Genomic DNA, 24,062 nt, shown 5'->3' with positions numbered 1-24,062 from the left:
AGAGAGAGAGCTGGAAAGGAGAGGAGAATCACAGTGAGCGTGGGCCCTGGAAGCCGCTCACTCTGACTTCCCTCCACCTGGACCAGTGACAGGAGAGCTGTTTGAGAAAAGATGGGCTGTGGGTCGTGGTCAGGTCAGATGGGCTCACGGTGTGCTGGTGACCCTGCCAAGCAGATGGAGTCAGGGGCCCGAGGGTGGCGTGGAGGTGCAGGGACAGGTCAGGGTGGAAAGAGAAGTCCCAGCTCCTAACCGCACAGCGACCCTGGAGCTTCTGGTGTTCGCCCGCAGGTAAATGGACAACCCCGGCTGTGCTTCCTTGGGAGCAAAACAGTAAATCTACCAGAATCCAGGACAGAACAAGTTTTCGGCTGTCCACAAGCCCCTTGGATGTCCGCTGTCAAACACCAGCACAAGAGTGTTCACTACAGCACTCGTTACTGATTGGGAAGGATGAGACGTTCTGGAATCAGAAGACCTAGGGCAGCTGGGGCTGCCACTACAAAGGACCAGCCTGGGTGGCTGAAACAACAGAGATCTGGCCTGTCACAGTTCTGAGGCCCGAAGCCTGCGGCTGAGGAGTCGGCAGGGCTTCTCTGTGGCCTCTCTCCCTGGCCTGTACTCGGCCGTCCTCTCCCTGTGCCCTCACATGGTCTCCCCCTTGTGCGTCTACCGCCCCATCTCCTCTTAGAGACACTCTGCTGTGGTGACAAAGAACAGGAAGATGTATATGTATTGGCGGGAAAAGAGTTCCAAGCTCGGGACGCCTGGGTGGCTCAGTGGTTGAGTGTCGGCCTTCGGTTCAGGTTGTGATCCTGGGGTCCTGGGATCGAGTCCCACATCGGGCTCCCTGCAGGGCGCCTGCGTCTCCCTCTGCCTGTGTCTCTGCCTCTCTCTCTGTGTCTCTCATGAATAATTAAAAAAAAAAAAAAAAGAGTTCCCAGCTTACTGTTAGTAATGGGACAAAAGGATACTGATACCAGTGGTCTCCCTCTGGAGAGGGAACAGATTAGGGGCCAGGGTGGGACGAGGAGGACTTATGTGCTTGAGTCCGTGTTGACATATGGGTATGTGACAGACTGGCTTCTTGCCCTCACCTCTTCACTCCCTCCCTTCCCTGGCTTTGCGGCCTCCCACAGTGGGCCGAGAATGCTTCCCTGCCCCATGGATGTTGAACTTGGCCAGGTGGTTTGGTTTGACCAATGCAATTTTGATGGATGTACCCAGAGCAGAGGCCTTAAATGTGCTTTCTTGGCATAGCTTGGCCTCTTGGGCTGCCATGACCCTCACTGAGAAGAACATCCCCTGGGGGGTAGCTGGTCCCAGGAGAACATGGAGACAGCCCTGAGCAGAGCTGAATTCAACCTCACCTGGTATGAGTCCTGCAACCTGCAGGAGCCAGAAAAATACATGCTTACCTTGAAAACAGTAGGCTGAGCGGAGTAAACCAGACACAGAGGGACAAGTGTTGTATAATTCCATGTACATGAAATGCCTCGATTAGGCAAATCCATAGACAGTAGATTAGAGGCCACCAGGAACACGGAGGAGGGGGACTAGGGAGCTATTGCTTAATGGGTACAGTTTCTGCTTGGGGTGAGGCAAAGGTTTTGGAAATTGATAGTTAAGACAGTTGCATCATAAATGTACCTAGTGCCACTGAATTGCACAGTGAAAGTGGTTAAGATGGTAAATTTTGTATATCTTTGGCTACAATTTATTATTTTTTCAAAAAGATTTTATTTGAGAGGGAGAGACAAGCAGAGGGGCAGAGGGAAAGGGAGAAGCAGATTCCACGCTGAGCTGGGAGCCCGATGAGAGACTCCATCCCAGGATCCTGGGATCATGCCCTGAGCTGAAGTCAGCCACTTAACCAACTGAGCCCTCCAGGTGCCCACAATAAAGCCATTTTTATTTTTATTTTTAAAATATTTTATTTATTTATTCATTAGAGACAGAGAGAGAGGCAGAGACATAGGCATTGGGAGAAGCAGGTTCCCCGTGGGGAGCCTGATGTGGGACTTGATCCCAGGACCCTGGGAGCACGCCCTGACTCAACCACTGAGCCAGGCAGGCGTCCCATAAAGCTATTTTTACAAAAGAAAAATACCTGCTTGTTGTTTAAGTCATTGACTTTTGGATGATTGGTTGAAGTAGCACTTGTATGGCAATTTTTGACAGAGAGCTGCGTGTGTGTGTCTACACTGAGCACACGTTATTTGTGTAATACAAAAGATGCAAAATCAGCATGTATTGGGTTTCCCTTAAACAGGCCCTCTGTCTTCCTGCCTGGTGGTGGCACCAGGATGTTTCTGGACATTGCTCATCCTAATTTGGAATGACTCCTGGCTTCTCTGTCTATCCTTGGCAGTTGACCAGATCCAAGTCCTGACTGTTCCTGGAGAACGTGTCTCCATTGGCTCCCTAATCCTCGTCTCCGTAGCCATCTCCCTGGGCCTGGATTGTCTGTCTGGTTCCTCTGGTGACCTCCCTGCCTGGGTCCAGCCAGGCTGTGGGAAAGCAATAATTTGCAACACGTTTCCATTAAGTTCCCCTGTCCAGCTGGCCCTGAGGCCCCCTTCTCAAAACACACACACACACTCAAGCACACCAACTTTTCACTCTATAAAATGGGTTTACAACAGCCTCTCCTGCCTGTCAGTACCCGCAGGGGTACGTGAAGAGGTCCTAAAATTAATCAAGAGGAAGGGTTCCTGTTCCTTCTCCATCTCCCATTTCCCATCTGTTCTTCCATATTTCGGATCGTCGTACTACTAGGTGGGTGTGGAAAGCTCCAGCACCACAAGTAAGGGGAATGTTCAATTCAACATCGCTTAGAAGTTGAGAAAGCTAAAGATTCTGACGACTAATGATCGTGGCTTCCAATCCCAAGCTGAAAGAGGACCAACCAAGCTGCTAAATGGATGAAAATTAGTTCTGAAGTGCTTTTTAGGCTGTAACTTGAAATATGCTGAAGGAATTGATTCTAGTGCTGAAGCAAAGCTCTCTCCACCCTTTTTTCTTCTTTATGTGAAGTTTCTCAACTTTTATGTCTGTAAATATGAAAAATAGGAATAAAATTAATGCAGAACCCCATCTTATTCTAGCAAAACGTACTAATAGTTGTTCACTCTGTGAACTACATAGAACACTGCAGCCAGGGGCGCCTGGGGGGCTCAGACCCTCAAGCTGGGGACTCTTGATTTCGGATCAAGTTATGACCTTGGATCCAGTTATGATCTCAGGGTCCTGATCTCCAGGTGGTGAGATGGAGCCCAGCCTGGAGCCTGCTTGAGACTCTCTCTCTCCCTCCGCTCCTCCCCTGCATGTTGGCCAGTTGCTGCTGGGGGTGCGGGGAGCGCTGGAGGGAGGCCCCCAGCGGTGCCTGACTAGGGCTGAGGTCTTTGCCTCCCTGGCAGCCAGGGGTTCCTACCCGAGCAGGCCGCCTAACCGGCCTCCTTGAGTGTGCACCCCTGTAAGTGAAGAACAGGGGTGGTACTGACCCCTTCAGGTTGTTCTGGGGAGTAAGTGAGCCCCAGGGAGGGAGTGTTCCGCTGCGAGGACGAAGCCGCCCCCCTCCCCCGCCCCCGCATCCACCCAAGGGAGGGGTTTGGGGGTGGGGCCGGGGAAAGAAGCAAAGGAGGAAGGCAACAGGGATCAGGTTTTTGCAGAGGGGGTGACGGTGTACCAGGCTGGAGAAAGGTTGAGAAGAGAAGGGAAGAGACTCGTCTCAAACAAGGTGCTTGACGGTGGAAAAGGCGTGCCAGGCCTTTGGTGCCAGGCCTCTGGGTGGAAGGGGCTCGTCTGGGGACCCCCTGCACAGACACAGGTCCTCAGCCTTGGGTCACTCACTGGCTGCCAGGCCTGGGGGTCTGCGTCTGCCACCCTGGTGGGCAGGTGACACTGACTCCAGACTCGGGGCACAGCCAGGCCACGGACCCTGCGCAGCAGCCAGGGGGGTGCCACGTGGGGGCCGGCACCTGCCCGGGTTCTGCAGGGCGCGGGCCTCACGGAGGAAGCACGAGTGTGCGTGTGCGTGCACACGGGCTCCTTGTCAAAGTCTTTGAAAATTGGTGACACGCGCATTTAAAAGATGGAGACGCTTTATTTGGTGGAATATTGACCCGGTGCTCACCGCCCCACCCCGCCCCTCGCGTGCTCTACTTTGCATGGGAAGGTTTGGGTGATGCTGCGACCCCCCCCCCCCCCCCCCCCCCGGGCGGGCCCAGCCCGGTTCCCCCCAGTGGCCGCGCCCCCCTCGGCCTCCTGCCCTGTTCCCGGGACGCTCTAGAACCCAACGGACGGGCCCTCCCCTCTCCCGCCTTCCCGAGGGGACCCCTCCACCCGGAGATGGGGAGACGGCTGCGCCCCCTCCCCGCGCACCGACGCCCTCCTCCCCATCTGCACCGTCCCCTCCTCGCTCTCCGCCGCCCCCGCCCCCGCCTCCTTTGGTCCTGCAGTTTAGATCTTTTAGGTTAATGGACTTAACATCTTAAATAGGCAGTAGATGAACAAAGTTGGAATATTTTATTTTCAACTATTCAAAGGTAAACCGAGAAACGTCTTCCTCCCAGAAGAACTTGAGGCAAATCCCCAAACTGAGGATCAGTCTATGAACTATCTGACCAGTCCTACCCAACACTGGGGTCCAGGGGCCCTGTCAGTGATAGTAACTACTTATTGGGGTTGGGGGGGGTCCTCTCCACCAATCTGCTTGGGCCTGTGCAAAGGGCACTTCAGAGGAGTCCCTGTGCACTTGGAGGCCAGGAGCCAAGGGGATACGCAGCGACTCTCAGACATTTCAGGGCTGGTTTCTCTGTTCATACCCAATTCTGGTGCTTAGAACAGGGGCCCATGCTGACCCGAGGGCAAAAAGCCCCACTTCCTTTAAGGAAGGGGGCAGGCCTGACCCGGATGCCCAATAAGGGGCAACCCTAGCCTTTTTTGTTTTTCTTGCTTTTATTCCTTTTTTTTGTTGGCCTTGTGCTGAGTTTGTTTACAAAAGATGTATTTTTTAAAAAGATTATTTATTTATTCATGAGAGACACACAGAGAGAGAGGCAGAGACACAGGCAGAGGGAGAAGCAGGCTCCACGCAGGGGGCCCTACGCAGGTCTCCAGGATCACGCCCTGGGCCGGAGGCAGGCGCTAGGCCGCTGAGCCACCCAGGGATCCCCCAAAAGATGTATTTTGTTTAACCAAATATTAAAAATGGAAAACTGAAGAAGAAAAGAAGAAGAAGAAGAAGAAGAAGAAGAAGAAGAAGAAGAAGAAGAAGAAGAAGAAGAAGAAGAAGAGGAGGAGGAGGAGGAGGAGGAGGAGGAGGAGGGAGGGGGAGGGGGAGGGGGAAGGGAAGCGGGAGGGGGAGGGGGAGGAGGAGGAGGAGGAGGAGAAAAAGAAGGCAAGTCTAAGAAACTGTCACAGCCAGGAGGGGCCTAAGGGGGCATGACTTTTACACAGGATATGGGGTCCTGCATGCGCTCCCGGACCAGAAAAAGGACCTTTAGGGAAAACCAAGGAAATGTGAATCAGGATGGACTTCAGGCAATAAAATATGCACACTGGTTCAGGGATTGTAGCCAGCATACCACACTAATGTGGGAGGTTAGTAATAGGGGAAACTGGGGGTGGTCTTTATGGGAACTCTAGTACCTGCCATTTCTCTGTAAATCTAAACCTGCTAACTTAATAGTTTACTTTCTAGAAAGCCTTCCTCCCATCCATGCCTTCAACCGTGCAGCTTCCGGCCTCCTCCAGTACATATTGATCATTGATCTTGGTTTTCTGTGTATCCGTTCAGAGATTCGGGGTGCAAACACGAGCACCTGTGCATATCCTCAGCCCCACCGCACCCCCATCCGGCAGTGGCAGCGGCAGGCCCCACACCCCGTTGTGCCCGGGCTTGCTCCACTCAGGTCCTGTCGGGCGTGGAGCGCCCCGCGTTCCTGTTTGCAGCCTCGTTCCTGTGGCCTCGTCCCTGCTCCTGGACTTGGGCTCGTCCCGAATGTTTGCGGGTCTCACGCGGCTTGAGGGCATAAGCCCGGCGGCGGGGGAGGGCATCTGTTGGCTGCGGGACCCGGAGCGAGTCACTGGACCCCCCCCCAGGCTTCCTGTGAGTGTGTTCTCTGGGGGCTCCCCCTCCCCCTCGCCCTGCTGCGCCCCGGGAGCTGCCCTGAGGCCGCCGCGACCGCCCCTGGGGCACGGCTCCCGTGGGGTCCCCCAGGGAGCGGGGGAGGGAGAGCTGCCCCAGGACTGAGTAGCCGTGGGGCTTCCCTGGGGCGGGGGCGGGGGCGGGGGCGGGGGCGGGGGGACGTCCCCAGGGGAGGGTGCAGCCAATCCGCGGGTCCTGCAGCCGGGCCGCCCGCTGCACCCGCGGCCCCTCCCGCCCCGGGGGTCGCTCCCCTTAGCGCCCCGCCGCGCTCCCCGCCGGGGCTTTCTCTCCGCCCCCAGGGTCGCGGGATGCGGCCCCCACCTCCCGGCGCCCGCGTGGGCCATCCGTCCCCTTCACAGCCCGCCGCGTCTCCCGAGCTCGCGGGGACCGACACAACATACTGGCAAATTTCAGGAAAACTAGGACACGTCTGCAGGCCCGCTCGGGGGCGCTCCCTCCGCCCAGGCCCGGCGCTGGCGGCGGCTCAGCCCAGGGGAACGGGGTGAGGGTCCAGGGGGACGCAGCGAGGCCCACAGGTGTGGGTGCCACGTGCGGCTGGGTTCAGGGGACACGCGGGAGAGGACTTCCAGTTCGATAGTCGCGTCCTTAAACCTATTCTTAAAAAAAAAAAAAAAAAAACAAACCCACCCCGCTTTCCACGGATGACGGTGGTACAGTTTCCTGGACCAGGGGAGGTGGTGTTTAAATACGTTGGTGTAAAGGACGGGGAGGTGGGGGGGAAATGGGGAAATCGGGGGCTCCGAGGGCTCAGGCCGTGGCTGCTCCTGGAGCGGCTCCGGGCCGCGGGGCACACCTGGGCTCGTGCTCGTGCTCGTGCTCGTGCACCTGCGCCTGCGCCTGCACCTGCGCCTGCGCCTGCCCCGCCGCCCGCGGGGGCCGGGGCGTCCCCGGGAGCCCAGCGCCCGGCACGGAGCCGGGGACACCGCAGGGGCCCAGTAGGTGGTTCACGGGCTCGCAAACATGCAAACGCCCAAGTGCAGCCGCGGGAAGAAGCGCGGGCCTCGGCGTCCTCTCGTCGGTGCCTGGGGCCCGGCAGGCGCGGCGCTGGTCTCCCGCGGACGGTCCGGCGGGCGCGGGGCCGAGGTTGCCAAGGACGCCGTCCGGCGCCGGCGTTGGAGCTCGGGTCCCGGAGCCCGGCGCAGGGGTTCGTCTGAGCATGCGCGCAGGCCCCTGCGTTAGCCTCATTACCCTACTGCCGGAGGACGCACGCAGGTGCCTCGTTAGCGCAGTAGGCAGCGCGTCAGTCTCATAATCTGAAGGTCGTGAGTTCGATCCTCACACGGGGCACAATACTTTTGTTCGCGGTCTCCGCTCCCGCCAGACCCGCGGGTTTTGTTTGCTCGTCGGTGCCGCACGGGGAGACCCCGGCGTCCGTGCTTTTCCCCCGTGGGCCCCTGGGGTCGGCCTCGCCCCCCCAAGTACCGGCGCCCGGACGCGGCCTGTGGGTGTCCCGTCCGCCCTGTCTGTTCCGAGGCGCGACGACAGGGGGACACCGGGAGCCTGGCTGGCCCCGCGGGCCGCCGCTGTGAGCCTCCTGGGAAGCACCGCGGCGTCCCCAGCAGGCGGCGCCCCTGCCCCCGGGCCTCCCGCGCCGCCCGCTCCGGCCCCGGCCCCGGCCCCCGCCCTGGCCCGGGACCCCGGGGGGGGTGGGGCGGGGCGGGGCGGGGCTGCGGGACCCCGGCGGGGCGGACCGAGGCGCTTGCACCCCCGGAGCTGCCGTGCTGCGCGGGCCGACGCGGTGCGCTCGCGGGGCTCGGCCGCCCCAGGTTTTCGGCGGCGGCACTAACCTGTGCAGCCGCGCCGCGGGCCGCGGGAGGACCTCTGGCTCCCATCCCGTGGGAGCAGCCCCCAGGGCGCCGGTGCGCAGCTGCGGCCGCCGGTCAGGGGTCGTCCCCGCGGGCAGCTCCTCAGAGCCGCAGCCGGCGCCCTGGCCCTGCTGCGCCCGCCCTGACTCCGGGTTGGCCCCAGACCCCACCACCTGCCACCGGCTGCCCGAGGCTGGTGCACGCGGGAGTGAGTGTCCACTTAGAGCCGTGTCTGGGGTCCCCTGAGGGGCTGCGCCCAGGCCCTACCTGCGGCCGGCGAATGGCAACGGGTCCCTTTGGAAAGGCTTGGGATTACTCATAGCATAATAGGGGCACTCACTGCTGCGGGATCCTTCCTCGGGGGGGGCGGGGGGCGGGGGGGCCCGGCCTCCCCTTGGGTCAGGAGCCTTTGGATCTGGAAAGAAGTGTGGGCCTGGAAACTGCGGCCCGCGTGGCGCGGCTCTCCCGTCGGGTTCTCAGCCCGCGGAAGCTTTCCTGCTACGGATGTCAGGACGTTTTAGTGGACTGCCAACGATTTCATTCTTAGGGACAAGAGAATCCATTGCCCAGAGCCCCATCCTCTCCTCCCCTCTCCCCCTGCCCCTCCCCCTCCTCTGCTGCCCGCCCCCCCCCCCCGCCTCTCCTGGTAGGAACCCCATCACCCCCCCCCCCCTGGAAGTCAGGGGAGTGTCCGCGGCGGCATCTCTCGCCCCGCTCACCCCCTCCCAAGCAGCCCCGAGCTCTTCAAGTTTGCAGACGCTCCGCTCACTCGGTGCCCGAGGCGGGGCGCGCCCCGGGGCTGAGCGCGAGGCTGGGAGGTGAGCGAGCAGCCCCTGCTCCATCCCTGCGTCCCTAAGCCTTTGCACGCCGTCGTCGGCAGCACCCGCCAGGGGCCCCGGCTCCCTTCCCGCGCGGCCTCCCCCAGCGCTCCCGCGGCGTGCAGGGGGGCCGAGGGGCAGCAGGGGGTCTGGAGGTCGCCGCCGAGGAAGGGGCTCCTCTTCCTCCTGGCAGGTGCGGTTCTGCCTCCCGGTTCCTGCTTGCTGGGCCTTGAGCCCCGGAGCGCTCCCCGCAGCGGCCGGACAGCCTCGGGCGACGAGCGCTCGGCCACCAGCCTCTCCGCGGGGCGGGGCACCTGCCGGGCAGGCCCCGCGCGGGACCAGGCGCCCGCCGCGCAGACGACCCTCGGGGGCCCCGCCCGCGCGCCCCTGGCCGGGAGGCCTCGTCCCACGAGGCCTGACGCGGAGCCCGGGGCCCTCCGGGTGTGTGCGCCTCCTTGACTCTCCCGCAGTCCGCGGGACCCCGCAGAGTTCTCTTCACATCTCAACGTTACTGGCCCATCATCGTTTAAGAACTCACCGCCTCGTCTCTCCGGCTTTTCCTGCTAAAGTTGCCGTGTGGTTTGGCTCCCGGCTCCATCTAGACGTGAGCTCCAGAAGCTGTGCCCGGGGCACCCATGCCAGTGAAGCTGTCGCCGTGCTGGTGGCCCCCGCTGCTGCCCTGATGGGCGACATGGAATCGCCGCGCAAAGGCCTGTAGCAAGTGCTCAAATCTTGCTCAACATCAGAGAATTCTCGCTGGACAAGAGCCACAGGAATGTACCGGATCCAGAAAGGCCTTGGGGCGCCTGAGTGGCTCAGCGGTGGAGCATCTGCCTTTGGCTCAGGTGGTGATCCCGGGGTCCTGGGATGGAGTCCCTCATCCGGTTCCCTGTTCACTCAGAGCCTGCTTCCCCCTCTGCCTGTCTCTGCCTCTCTCTGTGTGTCTCTCATGAATAAATAAAATCTTAAAAAAATATCTGAAAAGGCCTTAAACCAAGTTAATAATTTATTCGACATCACTGAATTCATACTGGAGAGACACTAAGTGTAGCCGATGTGAAGAATTCAGGGGAAGCCTCACCTTCATCCAACATGGACCACTTCACACCAGAGAGAAACCTTATGAAGGCAATAAATACGGAAAGGCCTTTAGGAACCGTCCTGCTTTAACAAGCTTAAGGGAGTACTGGAGAGAAACTACTTGAAGGGAGCCAGAGTAGGAAGAATTTTAGCTAAGCTACACCTTTCTTCAATTCCCAGAGAATTTACATTACAAAGAAATTGGGGTTAAGTTGAAGTTGTGTCAAGCAGCAGGAGGAGATAATCAGAAATGTATTTCATCTATTTTATTTAAGTGTGAGAGTGTCTGAAAACCCCAAGCAAGCACATCTGACCAGATTCAGCCCAGGATCTGAAATCTGCTACGACAGTGACGTTATCAAGATTATTGGGAGAACTATAGAGCCAGAGAAAACTGAAAGAATGTGATAGGAAGAGCTTCATTTGGTTGAGAGTCTGCATAACCATCCCTGGATAAATGGAAACTTTTAAATTTAAATCCAATTAGCCAACATATAGTACATCATTAGTTTCAGATGTAGTGTTCAATAATTTATTTAAATTCAATTAGCCAACATATTGTACATCATTAGTTTCAGATGTAGTGTTCAATAATTTATCAGTTGCCTATCACACTCAGTGCTCACCACATCGTGTGCCCCCCTTAATGCCGGTCACCCAATTACCCATCAAATGGTAACTTTCAAAAATGAAAAACGGTAGTACTATAAAAGAGGTGTGTATTTGCAAAACCAGTCTGAGTAACTGTGAGTTCCGGTAAAAGGGGACCTGAGGTAGAGGTAAAAATCTGGCATTATAGAGCTGAGTCTGGCTGGCAGGATCAGAATACTTTAGAATGCTTTTAGGACAGCAAGCAGTTTCTAGCTCCCCTGACTTTCCATTCTACCCTATACATTTTATATTCTGTGACTTCCTGTTGCCAAACACACACCAGCTTGGCCCATGAAGGCATTTGCAGCTGCCTGAAAATGGACAGAAAAGTAGGCTGAAGAAAGTGCTCCTGGGAAACCAATGCCTTGCATTAGGACTTTGCCTACTGGACAAAAGAGAGCATAAGAATTACTACTACTGCATGCTTACTGTATGTCACAGTATCAGAATTTTACATTATCTTTCATTTAATCCTCACATCCGTCCTGAGCTATTTATACCCACCTTTTAGAGATGGGTTCAGGGAAGGTTCTGGAAATAATTACCCAAGATAATGGAAATTGTGAGGAGCCCTGCTGTGGAGCAAAGGGCCAGAGCGGGAGAGCAGAGCTGTCTGGAGAGACAGAGACACACACCAGTGTTAGGAGCAGGGGGGGTCCACTGGGGAAGAGGAGACCCTGGTGCTGGGGGACAGACGGCCACAGTGTACACTGCTGGTGCTCTAGATGTCCTGCTGACTTCTCCCGCAGTTCTGGCTGCAAGGTTTATAAGATGATTTTCTGTGTTTCTCCATTTATTTATTTTATTTTATTAAGATTTTATTTATTAGAAAGAGAACACAAGCAGTTGGAGTGGCAGAGGGAGAAGCTGACACCCTGCAGAGCAGGGAGCCTGACCTGGGGCTTGATCCCAAGACCCTGAGATCATGACCTGAGCCAGAGGCAGATCCTTAACCAACTGAGCCACCCAGGCGCCCCTCTCCATTTATCTTTAAAATAAACTCTCATCAGCTAGTCAGAGGTTTACGCTGGTCCTTGCAACCTGAAAGAGCTTAACACAAGCTTTAAGAGCTTCAAAAATTTTATTATGAAAAATATAAGGAGTCATTTACAAGCCAAAAAGCATCAGAACAAAATAGTACACATAATTTTTATACATACATTTTTCTATACAAAAGGTGGACCTCTCTAGGGGTATAAAATAAATAATGTAAAATCCATGTCACTGATTGCAAAATAGGTTATTTCTTCAACTATCTCAAGCCCTATCTATGTAACCAAAAGGTGAGGAGTCTGACATCTGTTACGAGCCTGGACGGTGAGTCTCTGGCGAAGATTTCTCACTCTCTCCATAAGATCCCGTTCCGTGGTATCCCATTGTATTCTTCTTTGACTAAAAGAAGCTTGGAAACAAAATTTAAAATTAACAATAGTTTAATTTTTGATGTTAGCAACAATAGAGCATTTTATTTTTTTATTTTTTTATTATTTTTTTTTTTTTAATTTTTATTTATTTATGATAGTCACAGAGAGAGAGAGAGAGAGGCAGAGACACAGGCAGAGGGAGAAACAGGCTCCATGCACCGGGAGCCTGATGTGGGATTCGATCCTGCGTCTCCAGGATCGCGCCCTGGGCCAAAGGCAGGCGCCAAACCGCTGCGCCACCCAGGGATCCCAACAATAGAGCATTTTAAAGGCAAATGTGTTGCCAAAAATCAATAATGAAATGAATATTCAAAAAAAATTTCTTGAACAAAAAGCCTAATCTATTGTTTCCTATATTGTTCCATTTACAAGCTAAATATTTATTTGTTGAATAAATTTGTTGAATGCTGTCATAGAATGTACTTGCTTTTGGTTAGTTACCACTTTTTTTTTTTTTTTTTTTTTAAATCTGGGGGATACAATCTTTTAAATTAGGAACAAATCTTGTCCCAGAGAGGATGAATGAGTTCTTTGCAACAATAAGTTTCCTCACCAGGAGGCTTAATGATAATGAGAAAAAGCATTCCAAGCCGCCAAAATTAATATTTAGAAAAGTACACCAAGACTACTTTCCCAATGACTAAACGAAAATAAATAAATCAAATGGTTTTAATAGTGGCCAACACAGGGAGAGTCCAATTAAAATATTACAATGTATCCAAGTGCAACAGCCATTTGATACTGAGTTTGAGGGACTAGTAAACACTGGAATCTGGGAAAAAAAAAAAAAAAAAGCAAGCATCTTAAAAATACACTTTTCTCAAACCTAGATTCAAACAGCTCCGATTTCTGAAACTATGATTTTCCTCCAAAGGAATACAACTTTTGTGTTTTGTTTTGCTGCTAAATAACCTGAGCTTACCAAATGTCTTGACCTTAGTTTCTAATTTAGAATGATCTAATAACTAAAAAGTGAAGTTCTGATGTGTCAGAATAAAGAACAGCTGAAAATCTCACGTACGCTTTCATTTGACTTACGCATGACTTTTGGTTTAATTCTGATTCTAACACAGAATCTGTACTCATATAAAGTATGAGTCAGCCAAAAATATACAACACTGGAATCTCCCGACTTGTTCTTAGGTAGAGTTCTTATACAGCTTGTCTTCAGAGACACTTGTTTAAGAATCTGTTCTTCTAAGAGAACTTAAAACATCTCGTTAAATGCCGCTTCTTCTATACGATAGTTTTAATTGAAAATGTCAGTTGAAATCAAAGTCTAAAAGAGTTTCTTGTCCCCTCTTGTTTTAAAAAAGAAGTCAATACTTTATTGGGAAAGCTGTCAGCTCCTTGATGGGCTAACGCCGTGACTCTATTTCTGTATCATGTTTCCACCCTGTCCCTTCTAAACAGAAACTTCCAGTGAATCAGGCGGAGGGATTAAAAGTCAGCTAATCACCACGAAACCATTAGTGTCTGGCAGTTCGGCTGCTAGTGGCCCCAGCAGTCCATCACGGCGCCCAGAGCAAACCCACATTTCCAGTGGCTATTGGACAGAGCCCACCCAGAAGAACAGAGTCAGAAAATTCAAACATGTAATAGCTTTGAAAACTAACGCTCAGATTTTCTTTCCACAGGATGTAAAAACTAGTTGTGAGTATCATTAATTTAGTTAGTGACAGGGGATCCCTGGGTGGCTCAGTAGTTTAGCGCCTGCCGTTGGCCCAGGGCGTGATCCTGGAGTGCTGGGATTGAGTCCGTGTCGGGCTCCCTGCGTGGAGCCTGCTTCTCCCTCTGCCTGTGTCTCTGACTCTCCCTCTCTCTCTGTGTCTCTCAAGAATAAATAAAAACTTAAAAAAATTTTTTTTTTAGTTAGTGACAGACTTCTGCAGGAGCCGGCAGCTGGTTCTCATCAGAGACATCCATCTGGCAAACTTTCTTTGCTTGGTTTTGGTCTGATCCAGTTTTTACCCCAGCTAGACTTTCTGAGAATCTTGCTACCTCCATTTCAGGATTTCCATTATCAATGCCTTGGAAAAATGGTATCAGCATGCTGCAAAAAGAATTCAAGCCACAACCTTGCTTAAATTAAAGATATATATTTATTATTATTATTATTATTTTTGAGAGAGAGAGATAGACTGTGAGAGAGAGCACGAGCAGAGTGGGGAGGGAGAAGCAGGTACTGTGCCAAGCGGGGAGCCCGACACGGGACTCGATCCCAGGATCCTGGGATCTTTACTTGAGCCGAAGGTAGATGCCCAACCAATTGAGCCACCCAAATGCCCTTAATGCTAAATTTTCAATGCTGGAAGAAATATTTCTTGCTTATCAACTTACGACATGTTGAGGAATCCGCTTCCGAAATGTCATTTAATTGCGAGGTTCTAGACAAACAGGTGGAGACGACCTGTCCATTTTGGTACCTGGGCACTCCTGTTAGAAAAGTGAGGAGATACAGAAGACATTAGGAGTGAGTGGAAAGCCTTTCTTAATTCAAAATGGTCCCTAGGAAATTACAGTTGCCAAGGATGAAAAGCCCGACTTCTATTCTGAGAAGAGTGCTGTCCCCATTAAAGGCAGGGTAAGTGCAGTTCAGAGCTGAAGTTTTGGCGAAATATTTTAAAAACACCTTTAGCTAAAACAAAAAGCCAACAAACAACTCAAAAGTAGAGACGTTAGGACACAGATTCCAAATGTTTCGTGGAAAAGATTATGAAAAACTGATGAGCGAGCCCATCCCCTGGTGGCTTCCACAGGGCAGGGCCTCATTGCAGCAACGGAGAGCAAGCGAGAACCAGCAAGAAGCAGACTGGCTACCCTGAAACCTTCCAGAACAGCGAGCAGAGCAGGGTTCCGGCACCGACGGTACCTTCCCCGGTTTTTTAATCAATCATTCTCATCTCATAAGTTATACAGGCCCCTCAGCTCTGTTTTCACTGTTCCCCAACTCCTACAGCTTTTCAGTAAGACACTAAGATCTTTTTTTGATTTTTCATCCTAACAAGAGTCATGACTGTCCCTTTCTACTCCCATCCCTGGAGTCCAAGCCTCCAAGACTCAGGTCCAGACTGTCTGAGTTACACTGACTCATTAAGATGCCTGCTTTTTACCTGATCTCGAGGGCTTTAGCAAATGGTTTTAACTCACAGTTTTAGCTCAATGAGTCATTAAGACTATTTGGGGCTGATTACCAAATGACTAATTTGAACTGGTGTGGGGAAATGGAACGTAAGAGTCATCTTCAAATATCTGAAGGGCTGTCATGAGGCAGAGGTAGTAGATGTAATCTGCATTTGCTCCAAAGAACTGTTTCTAATGAGAGAATTAAAAAAAAAAAAGGCATATTGAATTTTACATAAGGAGACATAGCTTGTAAATATAATACTGGCAGAAATGGAATCAGGTGGTGAGCTCGCCAGCTCCGTAATATCCTGGCATAAACTGTAAAACCACTATTCGCTACTGCGATGTTGCAGATGATTCACACAGTAGATGCTGGTTCTCTGGATCCTTCCACATCTGAGACCTCACTGTCCCTGGTCTCTCATTTGTCCTCCAAGAGCCAGCCTGCCCCTGGCTGTTTACTTCTCCCCCAAGGGCCATGGTGTAAACATTACCTCTGTTCCAGCACCGAATGGTTCCCTTTGCCTACAGCCATGCTTTAAACACTGGCTGAGCAGATTAACCTATGAAATTTTAAAACAAAATTCCAGCTTCCTAGCTTCTATCCTAGATCTACCACATTAATTCACTGTTGATGAGATCCTCAATATGTGGGTTTTTAAAAATCTTCAATTAAAAAAAATGCTAGAAGTAACACATTTGAACACATAAAGAATAAAGCAAAAACTCAAAATTCCTTTCCTGTACCTTTTGGAGTACAACTTGTTCTTATTCTTCATTTAATGTAATATATTTTATTTTATTTTTTAAAGATTTTATTTATTTATTCATGAGAGACACACACACACACACACACACACACAGAGGCAGAGACACAGGCAGAGGGAGAAGCAGGCTCCATGTAGAGAGCCTGACGTGGGACTCGATCCAGAATCTCCAGGATCACATCCTGGGCTGAAGGTGGCGCTAAACCACTGAGTCACTCAGGGATTCCCCAATGTAATATATTTTAAAGCCCCAAAGGGGACTCTTATCAGTTTAAATCAGTATGTATTTGCTGAATTTGTATTAAGGGGACCACAAAATTCAAAAGGAACCAAAGATACAAACTAAAATTCCTCCCTTCTCCTAATGCCAGGTACCAATTTCTTTACCCAGGAGGTAGGCCCCACTGTAGAGTTTCCAGGTCATTCTGCTGTGTAGCCAGGAAGGCAAAGAGGATGTGGCCCACTTCCTGAGCCTGGCACTGAAGGTCCCTCTCCTCTCGCTTTCCAGTGATATCTCTAACTATCCTGCACACGCGTTCTCTGCTCCAGCTGGTCTAACATCTCACCACAGCAGGCAACTTCGGGCCGCTGATTAATCACATCTAACAAGTTCTGTCATGTACAAGCAGAGTTCATGGAGGCTGAAGCTGGTGAATCCACAACAATTATAAAGGAAAGTTCTGTGTGTCTATTTGTATGTGCATGTTTCTGGAAGAGTCTCAGAGGGGTCCACAAACCATAAATGGCTAGAAAACGGTGCACTGGAACAAAATTAAAGATCACCTGGTCTATAATGCTCTCATTTTACAAATGAGGAAACTGAAGACCAGTCACCATTTCTGAATAAATCCAGTGACTCTAGCATCACTTATTTAAACTCTTGTGTTTGGGGGGACCTGGGTGGCTCAGTTGGGTTGGGGTGTCTGCCTTGGGTTCAAGTCATGGTCTCTGGGTCCTGAGATCAAGCCCACATGGGGCTCCATCCTCAGTGGGGCGTCCACTTCTCTCTCTCTCCTTCTGCCTCTCCCCACTGCTTGTATTCTCTCTCTCAAATCAATCAACCAACCAACCAATTAATCTTTAAACTTCTGTGTTCATTTACCATAAAGCTGGGACTAGGATCCAGTGCGCCCCTGCCACCCAATTGGGGATCCTGCACTGCACGCATCATGCAGTCCTCCCTCTGAAGTGTGCTCCCTGTTGCTCCAAGTCCATCCCTTTCTTTAAAGACCTAGTGATTAAAAACCTGGTCCAATGGCCCCACATGATAACAGCATTTACTAACATCTTTTTTTTAAAGTAACAGTTTCATTGAGATGTAATCCACGTACCATAAAATTCACTCCGTTAAAATGCACAGTTCAGTGTTCTCAGTGTATTCAGAGTTGTGCAACCATCACCACTAACTCTAGAGCACTTCCGTCCCCCCAAGTCCTCTACATCCATTAGTAGTACCCTCCCGACCCCCGTGAAAATCAAATGATATGTATTCCTTTATATCTGGCTCCTTAAACTTAGCAGAGTTTTCAAGGTTTATCCATTTACAACATAAATTTGTACTTAATTCCTTTTTATTGCTAAATAAATTTCCATCATATGCACAGGCTAGATTTTGTTGATCCATTCCTCGTTTGATGTATATTCAAGTTATTTATACTTTTCAGCTATTACTAGTAATGACGCTATGCACATTCCTGTCCAGGTTTTTGTATGAACACATTTCTGAGTCTCTTAGGTACACACCTACAAGCGCATCTGCTGGGTCATACAGCCACTCTAGGTTTAACCTACTGAGTAACCACCAGACTATTTCCCAGAGTGGCTGCCATTTTATACTCCCATCAGCACTGTTCCCATTTCTCTCTGATCCTTGTCAATACTTGCTATGTTTGATTATTGTCACGCTAATGAGTATGAAATAGTACCTCATTCTGTTTTTTTATTTGTATTTATTTATTAAAATTTTTTAAAAAAGATTTTATTTATTATTCATTTGAGAGAGAGAGAGTGAGAGAGAGAAAAGCACATAAGCAGGGGGAGAAGCAGATTCCTCACTAAGCTGGGAGCTGACTCAGGGCTTGATCCCAGGACCCTGAGATCATGCCTGAGCCAAAGGCAGATGCTTAATTGACTGAGCCACCCACCCAGGTGCCCGTTTTTTTTGTTTTGTTTTGTTTTGTTTTTTTTTTAATTTTTATTTATTTATGATAGTAACAGAGGGAGAGAGAGAGAGAGGCAGAGACACAGGCAGAGGGAGAAGCAGGCTCCATGCACCGAGAGCCCGACGTGGGATTCGATCCCGGGTCTCCAGGATCGCGCCCTGGGCCAAAGGCAGGCGCCAAACCGCTGCGCCACCCAGGGATCCCGGTGCCCCTGTTTTTGTATTTTTAAATTTTTTTCCTCATCGTGGTTTGGTTTATATTATATTATATAAATTATATATCCTATTAACTGATGAAGATAAATATCTTTTCCTGTGTGTACTGTGGCCATGTGTATCTTCTTTGGAGAAATGTATATTCAAATCCTTTGCCCATTTAAAACTCTATGCTAAATATCATTTTATAGGACATAGCTATTCAGCTACAATTTTAAGTTTATGGACATGGGATTTTAGGGGTAGCAAGGGCCATTCACATTGTCCGGAAGGTTCTGTTTTCTAGAAAATACTAAGAATTTCCTTTTCACTGCTAATAAAGATTTGACAATAAGCAAAAATTTTACTTATTTTTAAAGATTTATTTATTTGAGAGAGAGAGCAAGAGAGAGAATGAATGGGGGGGAGGGCAGAGAGCAAGGGAGAGAATCTCAAGCAGACTCCATGCTGAGCATAGTGTCTGATGCAGGGCTCGATCCCATGGCCCTGAGATAATGACCTGAGCGAAAGTCAAGAGTCAGACGCTTAACCCAATGGAGCCATCTAGGTGCACCCCGTTCTTATTAAAAATTTAAATAAATGACCCATCATTGGCACACTCTAATCTGCTTCTTACTTCCTGATGCCTCCATTCTAGGCCCTGAGTGACAAACCAATCCTGAGTGCCTACAATCAAAATGCCATTTTCCTAATTACAGCTGATTATCTCCTAGTGGTAAGAGCAAATGACTCTGATTTCATTTATACACCCTGATTAAGAAAATGAAAAATCCTTACACATTTGCCTTTTGAAAAATGGATGATTATTAACCAAATTATCTCTCATTGGTGAAATTTAGGAAAGTTAAAAAAAATTGAGGTAGCATGGTGAGAAGACCCCAAATATATATATTTTTTTACTTATGGCAGTATAATACCATAAAATTATATACTTCAAATAGGTAAATCAAATAGCTTGTGAATTATTTATCAGTAAGACAGTTTCTAAAAAAAGTAATCCATATACATTATAAAAGATGGGAAGAGAACAGGGATGCCTGGGTGGCTCAGTGGTTGAGTGTCTGTCTGCTTTTGGCTCAGGTCGTGATCCTGGAGTCCTGGGATTGAGTCCCACATTTGGCTCCCTGCATAGAGCCTGCTTCTCTCTCTGCCTATGTCTCTGCCTCTGTGTCTTTCATGAATAAATAAATAAATAAAATCTTAAAAAAAAAAGATGGAACAATACAAAACGTAGTAAAAAAAAGTTCACTATATTTAAAAATTCTAAGTAATTTAGGTTTTCACTTGATGCCATTGTAAGCCCCACACCAAAACCTAATAGTTATACTAAGTTTCCTTGTGCTACTTTACTGTTTTGAGGACCAGCTATTGGCAAAGCACAAATTTTTACCAAAATAAACTAGAAATAGCACTTTGGGAATAAATGAGATTCCGCTAGATTAAGGAGATGGCAGGAAATAAATCCATGAAATAAAACAGAATTGTACAGAATGGTTGAGAGATTTTTCTTGATTGGAGCTATTTTGTTTGTTTGTTTTTTTTTTAAAACAAGCCCCAGCAACCAAAGAAATGGTGACTAGTGATCACCTTTCAGCTAAGAAATAATTTGAATAAACTACACCTCAGGGATTTATTCATGACAGCAGATCACATCAAATGAATGAATCTGTACTATCAAGAAAAGAAAGGCACTCATGGATACTCACCTTTAGTACATGGATGTTCTGCATGTTCTAAAGCATCATTTATCTCTTTCTGTAGAAACCACTTTCTAGATGCATCTGAGAGAGCTGAAGCTTTCTTTTCTGATTTCAAATGGAAGTCTTTTTCTTCAGCTTCTTGCCACTATATGCAGATAAATGAGAGAAAATAAAAATCACCAAAAATTGGGGTAATGTCAGTTTCTACAGTGAAATAAGCCCTTTCTGTTTACTTCACTTCCTTTGGAGTCCATGGCATGTAGGATCTGTTTGGTTTCAGGGTAACTTGAGTGCCTGTCTTTGCCCAGGACTGCTGAAGACCCTAAAAGACAGAGGCACTTCTCAGGTAGCACTCAGGACTTCAGGGTGCCAAAATGCACAGATAGGTGTCTCCTGTCTTTGGAATAACAAGTCATTTCAATACATTTCAAATGTCAAATCTTAAGAGATTAAGCAGCTTTTTAAAATTCATGACAATGGTCTTACTTAATTTGAATGCTATCCCTTAATATTAAAATCTACAATGTGCAGAGAATGAATTCTTTGCCCAGTTCTGGTATTTACACCAACCATGGGGAAGTAAAGGAATTTCTATTAACCCTTGCTTTCTCTTTCCTACAGTGAGAAAAGGATTATCTCAAAATTAGCTCAAGGGCAATTACAATAATCCCTTTAAGATATCATACAACCCCTAAAGTTCGTCAGTGTTCCATGCTGCAGCTCTTCTATGCAAACACACATACGATTTTTATGTTAGAGAATTGCTAAAGCAGAAAATAACAGAACTTTAAAGAATCATTAGGGCTAGGAAGGACCACAGAAATCCAGTTCTTTCCTGTTACTGAGGAGGAGGGGAGGATCCTCAGGATCCTCAGGTTGAGGACCAAGGATACCAGATACAAAGGAGGATCTCTGTAAAACAGGGAAACTCCTCACAGTGATTCTGAGTCTACTCTTATCTATACCATTTTACTCAACGAAGAGCAGCATCGAATCTGGCACACTCTAGAGCTGATGTCAGCAACCCTTGAAGACATGGACCTCCACCATAACTTTCCCGAGGAGAATAGCCGCAGGGGGCACTCAAAGTGTTCTCAGGGCCACGTACCCCTCAGATGGGGTAGCAGGAACATGAACAGGAGTAGTGACTTGAAGGAAATATATTATAAAAAGCTTTCAGAGTAGATATCACGATAGAGCAGCCTGAAAAGGAACGCACCCCAGCCAGTTATCTACTTCCTGATTTCTCCCTAGCTCTTCAGTGTCATCAGGGAGGCCTGCTTTGTCTGCAGTAAGATCTGTAGAGCGTGGGTGCCAGAGCTGCTCACGGGATCAACCAAAGGACACATTTGTGTAACATGACATAAACTCTTAGGCTCCTCCTCAAAATCCATTCTCTAATTCTTTTATGGGAAAAGAACTCTAAATTTATTTGGGATGATGATGCTCCCTGCTAAAAATACCATATTTCCCAACATCCTTCGCAGGCAAATTGTAGCTAGAAATGTGACACGGGACTTCTGGAAAGGAATTATAGGGTTGTCTCAGCTGAGAGTTGGACCTTTATACGTCTGCCCTACTTTCTTCTTGCTGCTGGAATGCATATGTGATCACTGGAAGTGCAGCAGTCATATTGGGACGGTAAGCTATCCTTGAGAAAGACAGTTGTACACCAGGAAAGGAAGCAACACAGAAAGACTGAAGGGGCCACTTTCCCTAATGACCTTGGAGTCAGGAAAGCAACTCTGGACTTCCTACCTCCAGACTTCTTTCATGTGAAAAAGTAAAACACTTCCTATCTTGCTTATAGTCACTATTAGTTCGGCTTTTGTTAGTAGCAGTTACATATAATTCCTAACTGTTTAAATATCGTTAACATTTTAATAATCAAGAATTAGGTAATGTTAGGGATGCCTGGGTGGCTCAGTGGTTGAGCATCTGCCTTTGGCTCGGGGCGTGATCCCGGGGTTCTGGGATCAAGTTCCACATCAGGTTCCCTGCATGGAACCTGCTTCTCCCTCTGCCTATGTCTCTGCCTCTCTCTGTCTCTCATGAATTAATAAATAAAATCTTTAAAAAAATAGGTAATGTTAGTAATATTATCCCATCAGCCAGAACAAATCCACTGCAGGAAGCTGAGAAGTTGAGAGGCACTAATGTAATGCCTAGTCATTTTCGGTATCATGTTAGATTTCTTCTCTGTAAATAACCTATTAAAACTAGATTATTTTTAAGATCTTATTTATCCAAATTTATCTGGTTTGATGCTTTTGTCATTTGATGATGTAATATTTCAAAACTCAAATGATAACAAAAAGTTTGTGACACCGTTCTTACCTTTTTAGCTTCCTCCCCCATCATTGAGTTTAATACTTCTGTTTCTTTCCGTCTGTTTTCCCGAAGGAGTCTGGCCACTTCCTGGTAACACTCGCTTCGCTGCAGATCGTCACATCTTTGTTTATGTAAAGCTTGAATTCGCCAGTCTGCATTTAGACACGCTTGCTCAGCTTTTGCCAAATTTTCTTCAATTAACTAAGAAATATTTACAAATTTCAGAAACAAGGTCAGATTATATATAAAATACAGTATATCCATTCAATGCATCCAAGTGTCTAGGGGAACTTTTTTTTTTTTTTTTTTTTTTTAGGATTTATTTATTTGAGAGAGAGAGAGGGAGAGAAAGAGCGTGGCAGGGAGACAGAAGGAGAGAGAGAATCTTAAGCAGACTCTTCACTGAGCATGGAGCCCGAAGTGGGGCTTGATCTCATGACCCAGAGATCATGTGAGCTGAAACCAAGAGTCAAACTGACTCCCAAACTGACTGAGCCACTCAGGCACCCCTCCGGTACCTGTTTGTAACCCTGGCTGCATATTAGAATCACCTCACAGTGTTTAAAACAAACTGGATGCTGAGTATCCAGGACCCAGCACAAACCAATTATATCAATCTCTGGGGTAGCAGGATATTAAAACTTTTTTACAAAGATAATTCTAATGTATAGTCAAGGTTGAGAATTTCAAGGTTAGGTAATAAGGGGGATTAAACAATTTCCATGTTTCAACCTTTTGAAAAGGAGTCAGAAGAGCCCATTCTTACACTGTGGACAAAAGCCTATAAGGAAAAATAAATGGTAGGCTATTCCAGTGGGATCACCTAAGGGACTGTTATTGAACAGAAGGTAGGGAAACATTACACTATTCCTGGCTTTGGACCAGGGCCAGGCCTTGCTACAGACTCATTTAGAATTTTGTTAACTGGATAATAGAGAAAGTTCTTTCCGGAAGTTCTCAAATTCTATTTCAATTCATGTAAGCCAGCATTTCTGAAAGGGTACTCCACAGAAATTCTACAAAATAAGTTTGGGAAATTTTCTTAAAGATTCACAATGTATCATATCCTCAAATTTGGCAGGAAAAAAGCCCCTAAATTTAAACAGCACTGCTGGGGTGGCTCAGTCAGTTGAGCATCTGCCTTCGGCTCAGGTCATAATCTTAGGGTCCTGGAATGGAGCCTCTTGTAGCAGCCTGAAAAGGAACACACCCCAGCCAGTTATCTACTTCCTGATTTCTCCCTAGCTCTTCAGTGTCATCAGGGAGCCCTGATGCTTCTCCCTCTCCCTTTCCCTCTCCCCCTCACTTGTGCTTTCTCTCACTTTCTCTCAAATAAATAAAATCTTTAAAAAACAAAAAACCCAAAGCACCTCTAATACTTATTGCCACTCCCCATTTTATTGTGTCATAGTTATTAATATTCTACAGAACATACTTTGGAAATGCTGGCTTATATATACCAGGCAAAGACCTGATGTTTTGTAACTAATTTACTCAGGGACAATTTCTGAGACATTAACACAGTGGGTTTGTATTTATAACGTTACTATTTCCCTCGTATTTTCTTCTAAGTCTTAAAATTCTCAAAGACTATAAAAGATACATGTTTATGTCTGGCAGTGAAGTGAGTGACCTGTAAAAATAATGTGAGATTCTAGGAATTGTGATAACTGAAACAAAGAAATGAATTAACTCAACTTCACAGAGCGCGATTGTGAATTTCTTCTTTTGAAAGGATGACTGATGGGGGCAGGGAAAAAATAAATACATAAAAGGATGACAGATGGGGATTCCTCCCCCCTCTATATGCTAGA

The 24,062-nt window shown here is 48.4% G+C and overlaps 1 protein-coding gene and 1 non-coding gene across 5 annotated transcripts in view; one reads left to right on the top strand and one right to left on the bottom strand.

Annotated features, from left to right (window-relative positions):
* The first annotated feature begins 7,383 nt into the window (after positions 1-7,383).
* TRNAM-CAU lies at positions 7,384-7,456 on the top strand. Its single transcript has one exon. It is a non-coding gene; the product is annotated as a tRNA-Met (tRNA).
* Positions 7,457-11,585: 4,129 nt separating this feature from the next.
* TBC1D31 (TBC1 domain family member 31) overlaps positions 11,586-24,062 on the bottom strand; it is a 68,497-nt gene continuing 56,020 nt past the window's right edge. For all 4 annotated transcript variants that reach the window (XM_038555430.1, XM_038555432.1, XM_038555431.1 and 1 more), the window contains 4 exons: positions 22,255-22,449; positions 19,924-20,062; positions 14,288-14,383; positions 11,586-11,925 (listed from right to left, as the gene is read on the bottom strand). In XM_038555430.1, the coding sequence (XP_038411358.1) occupies positions 11,792-11,925; positions 14,288-14,383; positions 19,924-20,062; positions 22,255-22,449 (564 nt within the window). In that variant the 3' untranslated portion in view covers positions 11,586-11,791. The remainder of the gene's footprint in view (positions 11,926-14,287; positions 14,384-19,923; positions 20,063-22,254; positions 22,450-24,062) is intronic.

Source organism: Canis lupus, chromosome 13 (genome assembly GCF_011100685.1).
Source record: "Canis lupus familiaris isolate Mischka breed German Shepherd chromosome 13, alternate assembly UU_Cfam_GSD_1.0, whole genome shotgun sequence".
Classification (NCBI taxonomy): domain Eukaryota; kingdom Metazoa; phylum Chordata; class Mammalia; order Carnivora; family Canidae; genus Canis; species Canis lupus.
This window is presented reverse-complemented; position numbering and strand designations above follow the sequence as displayed.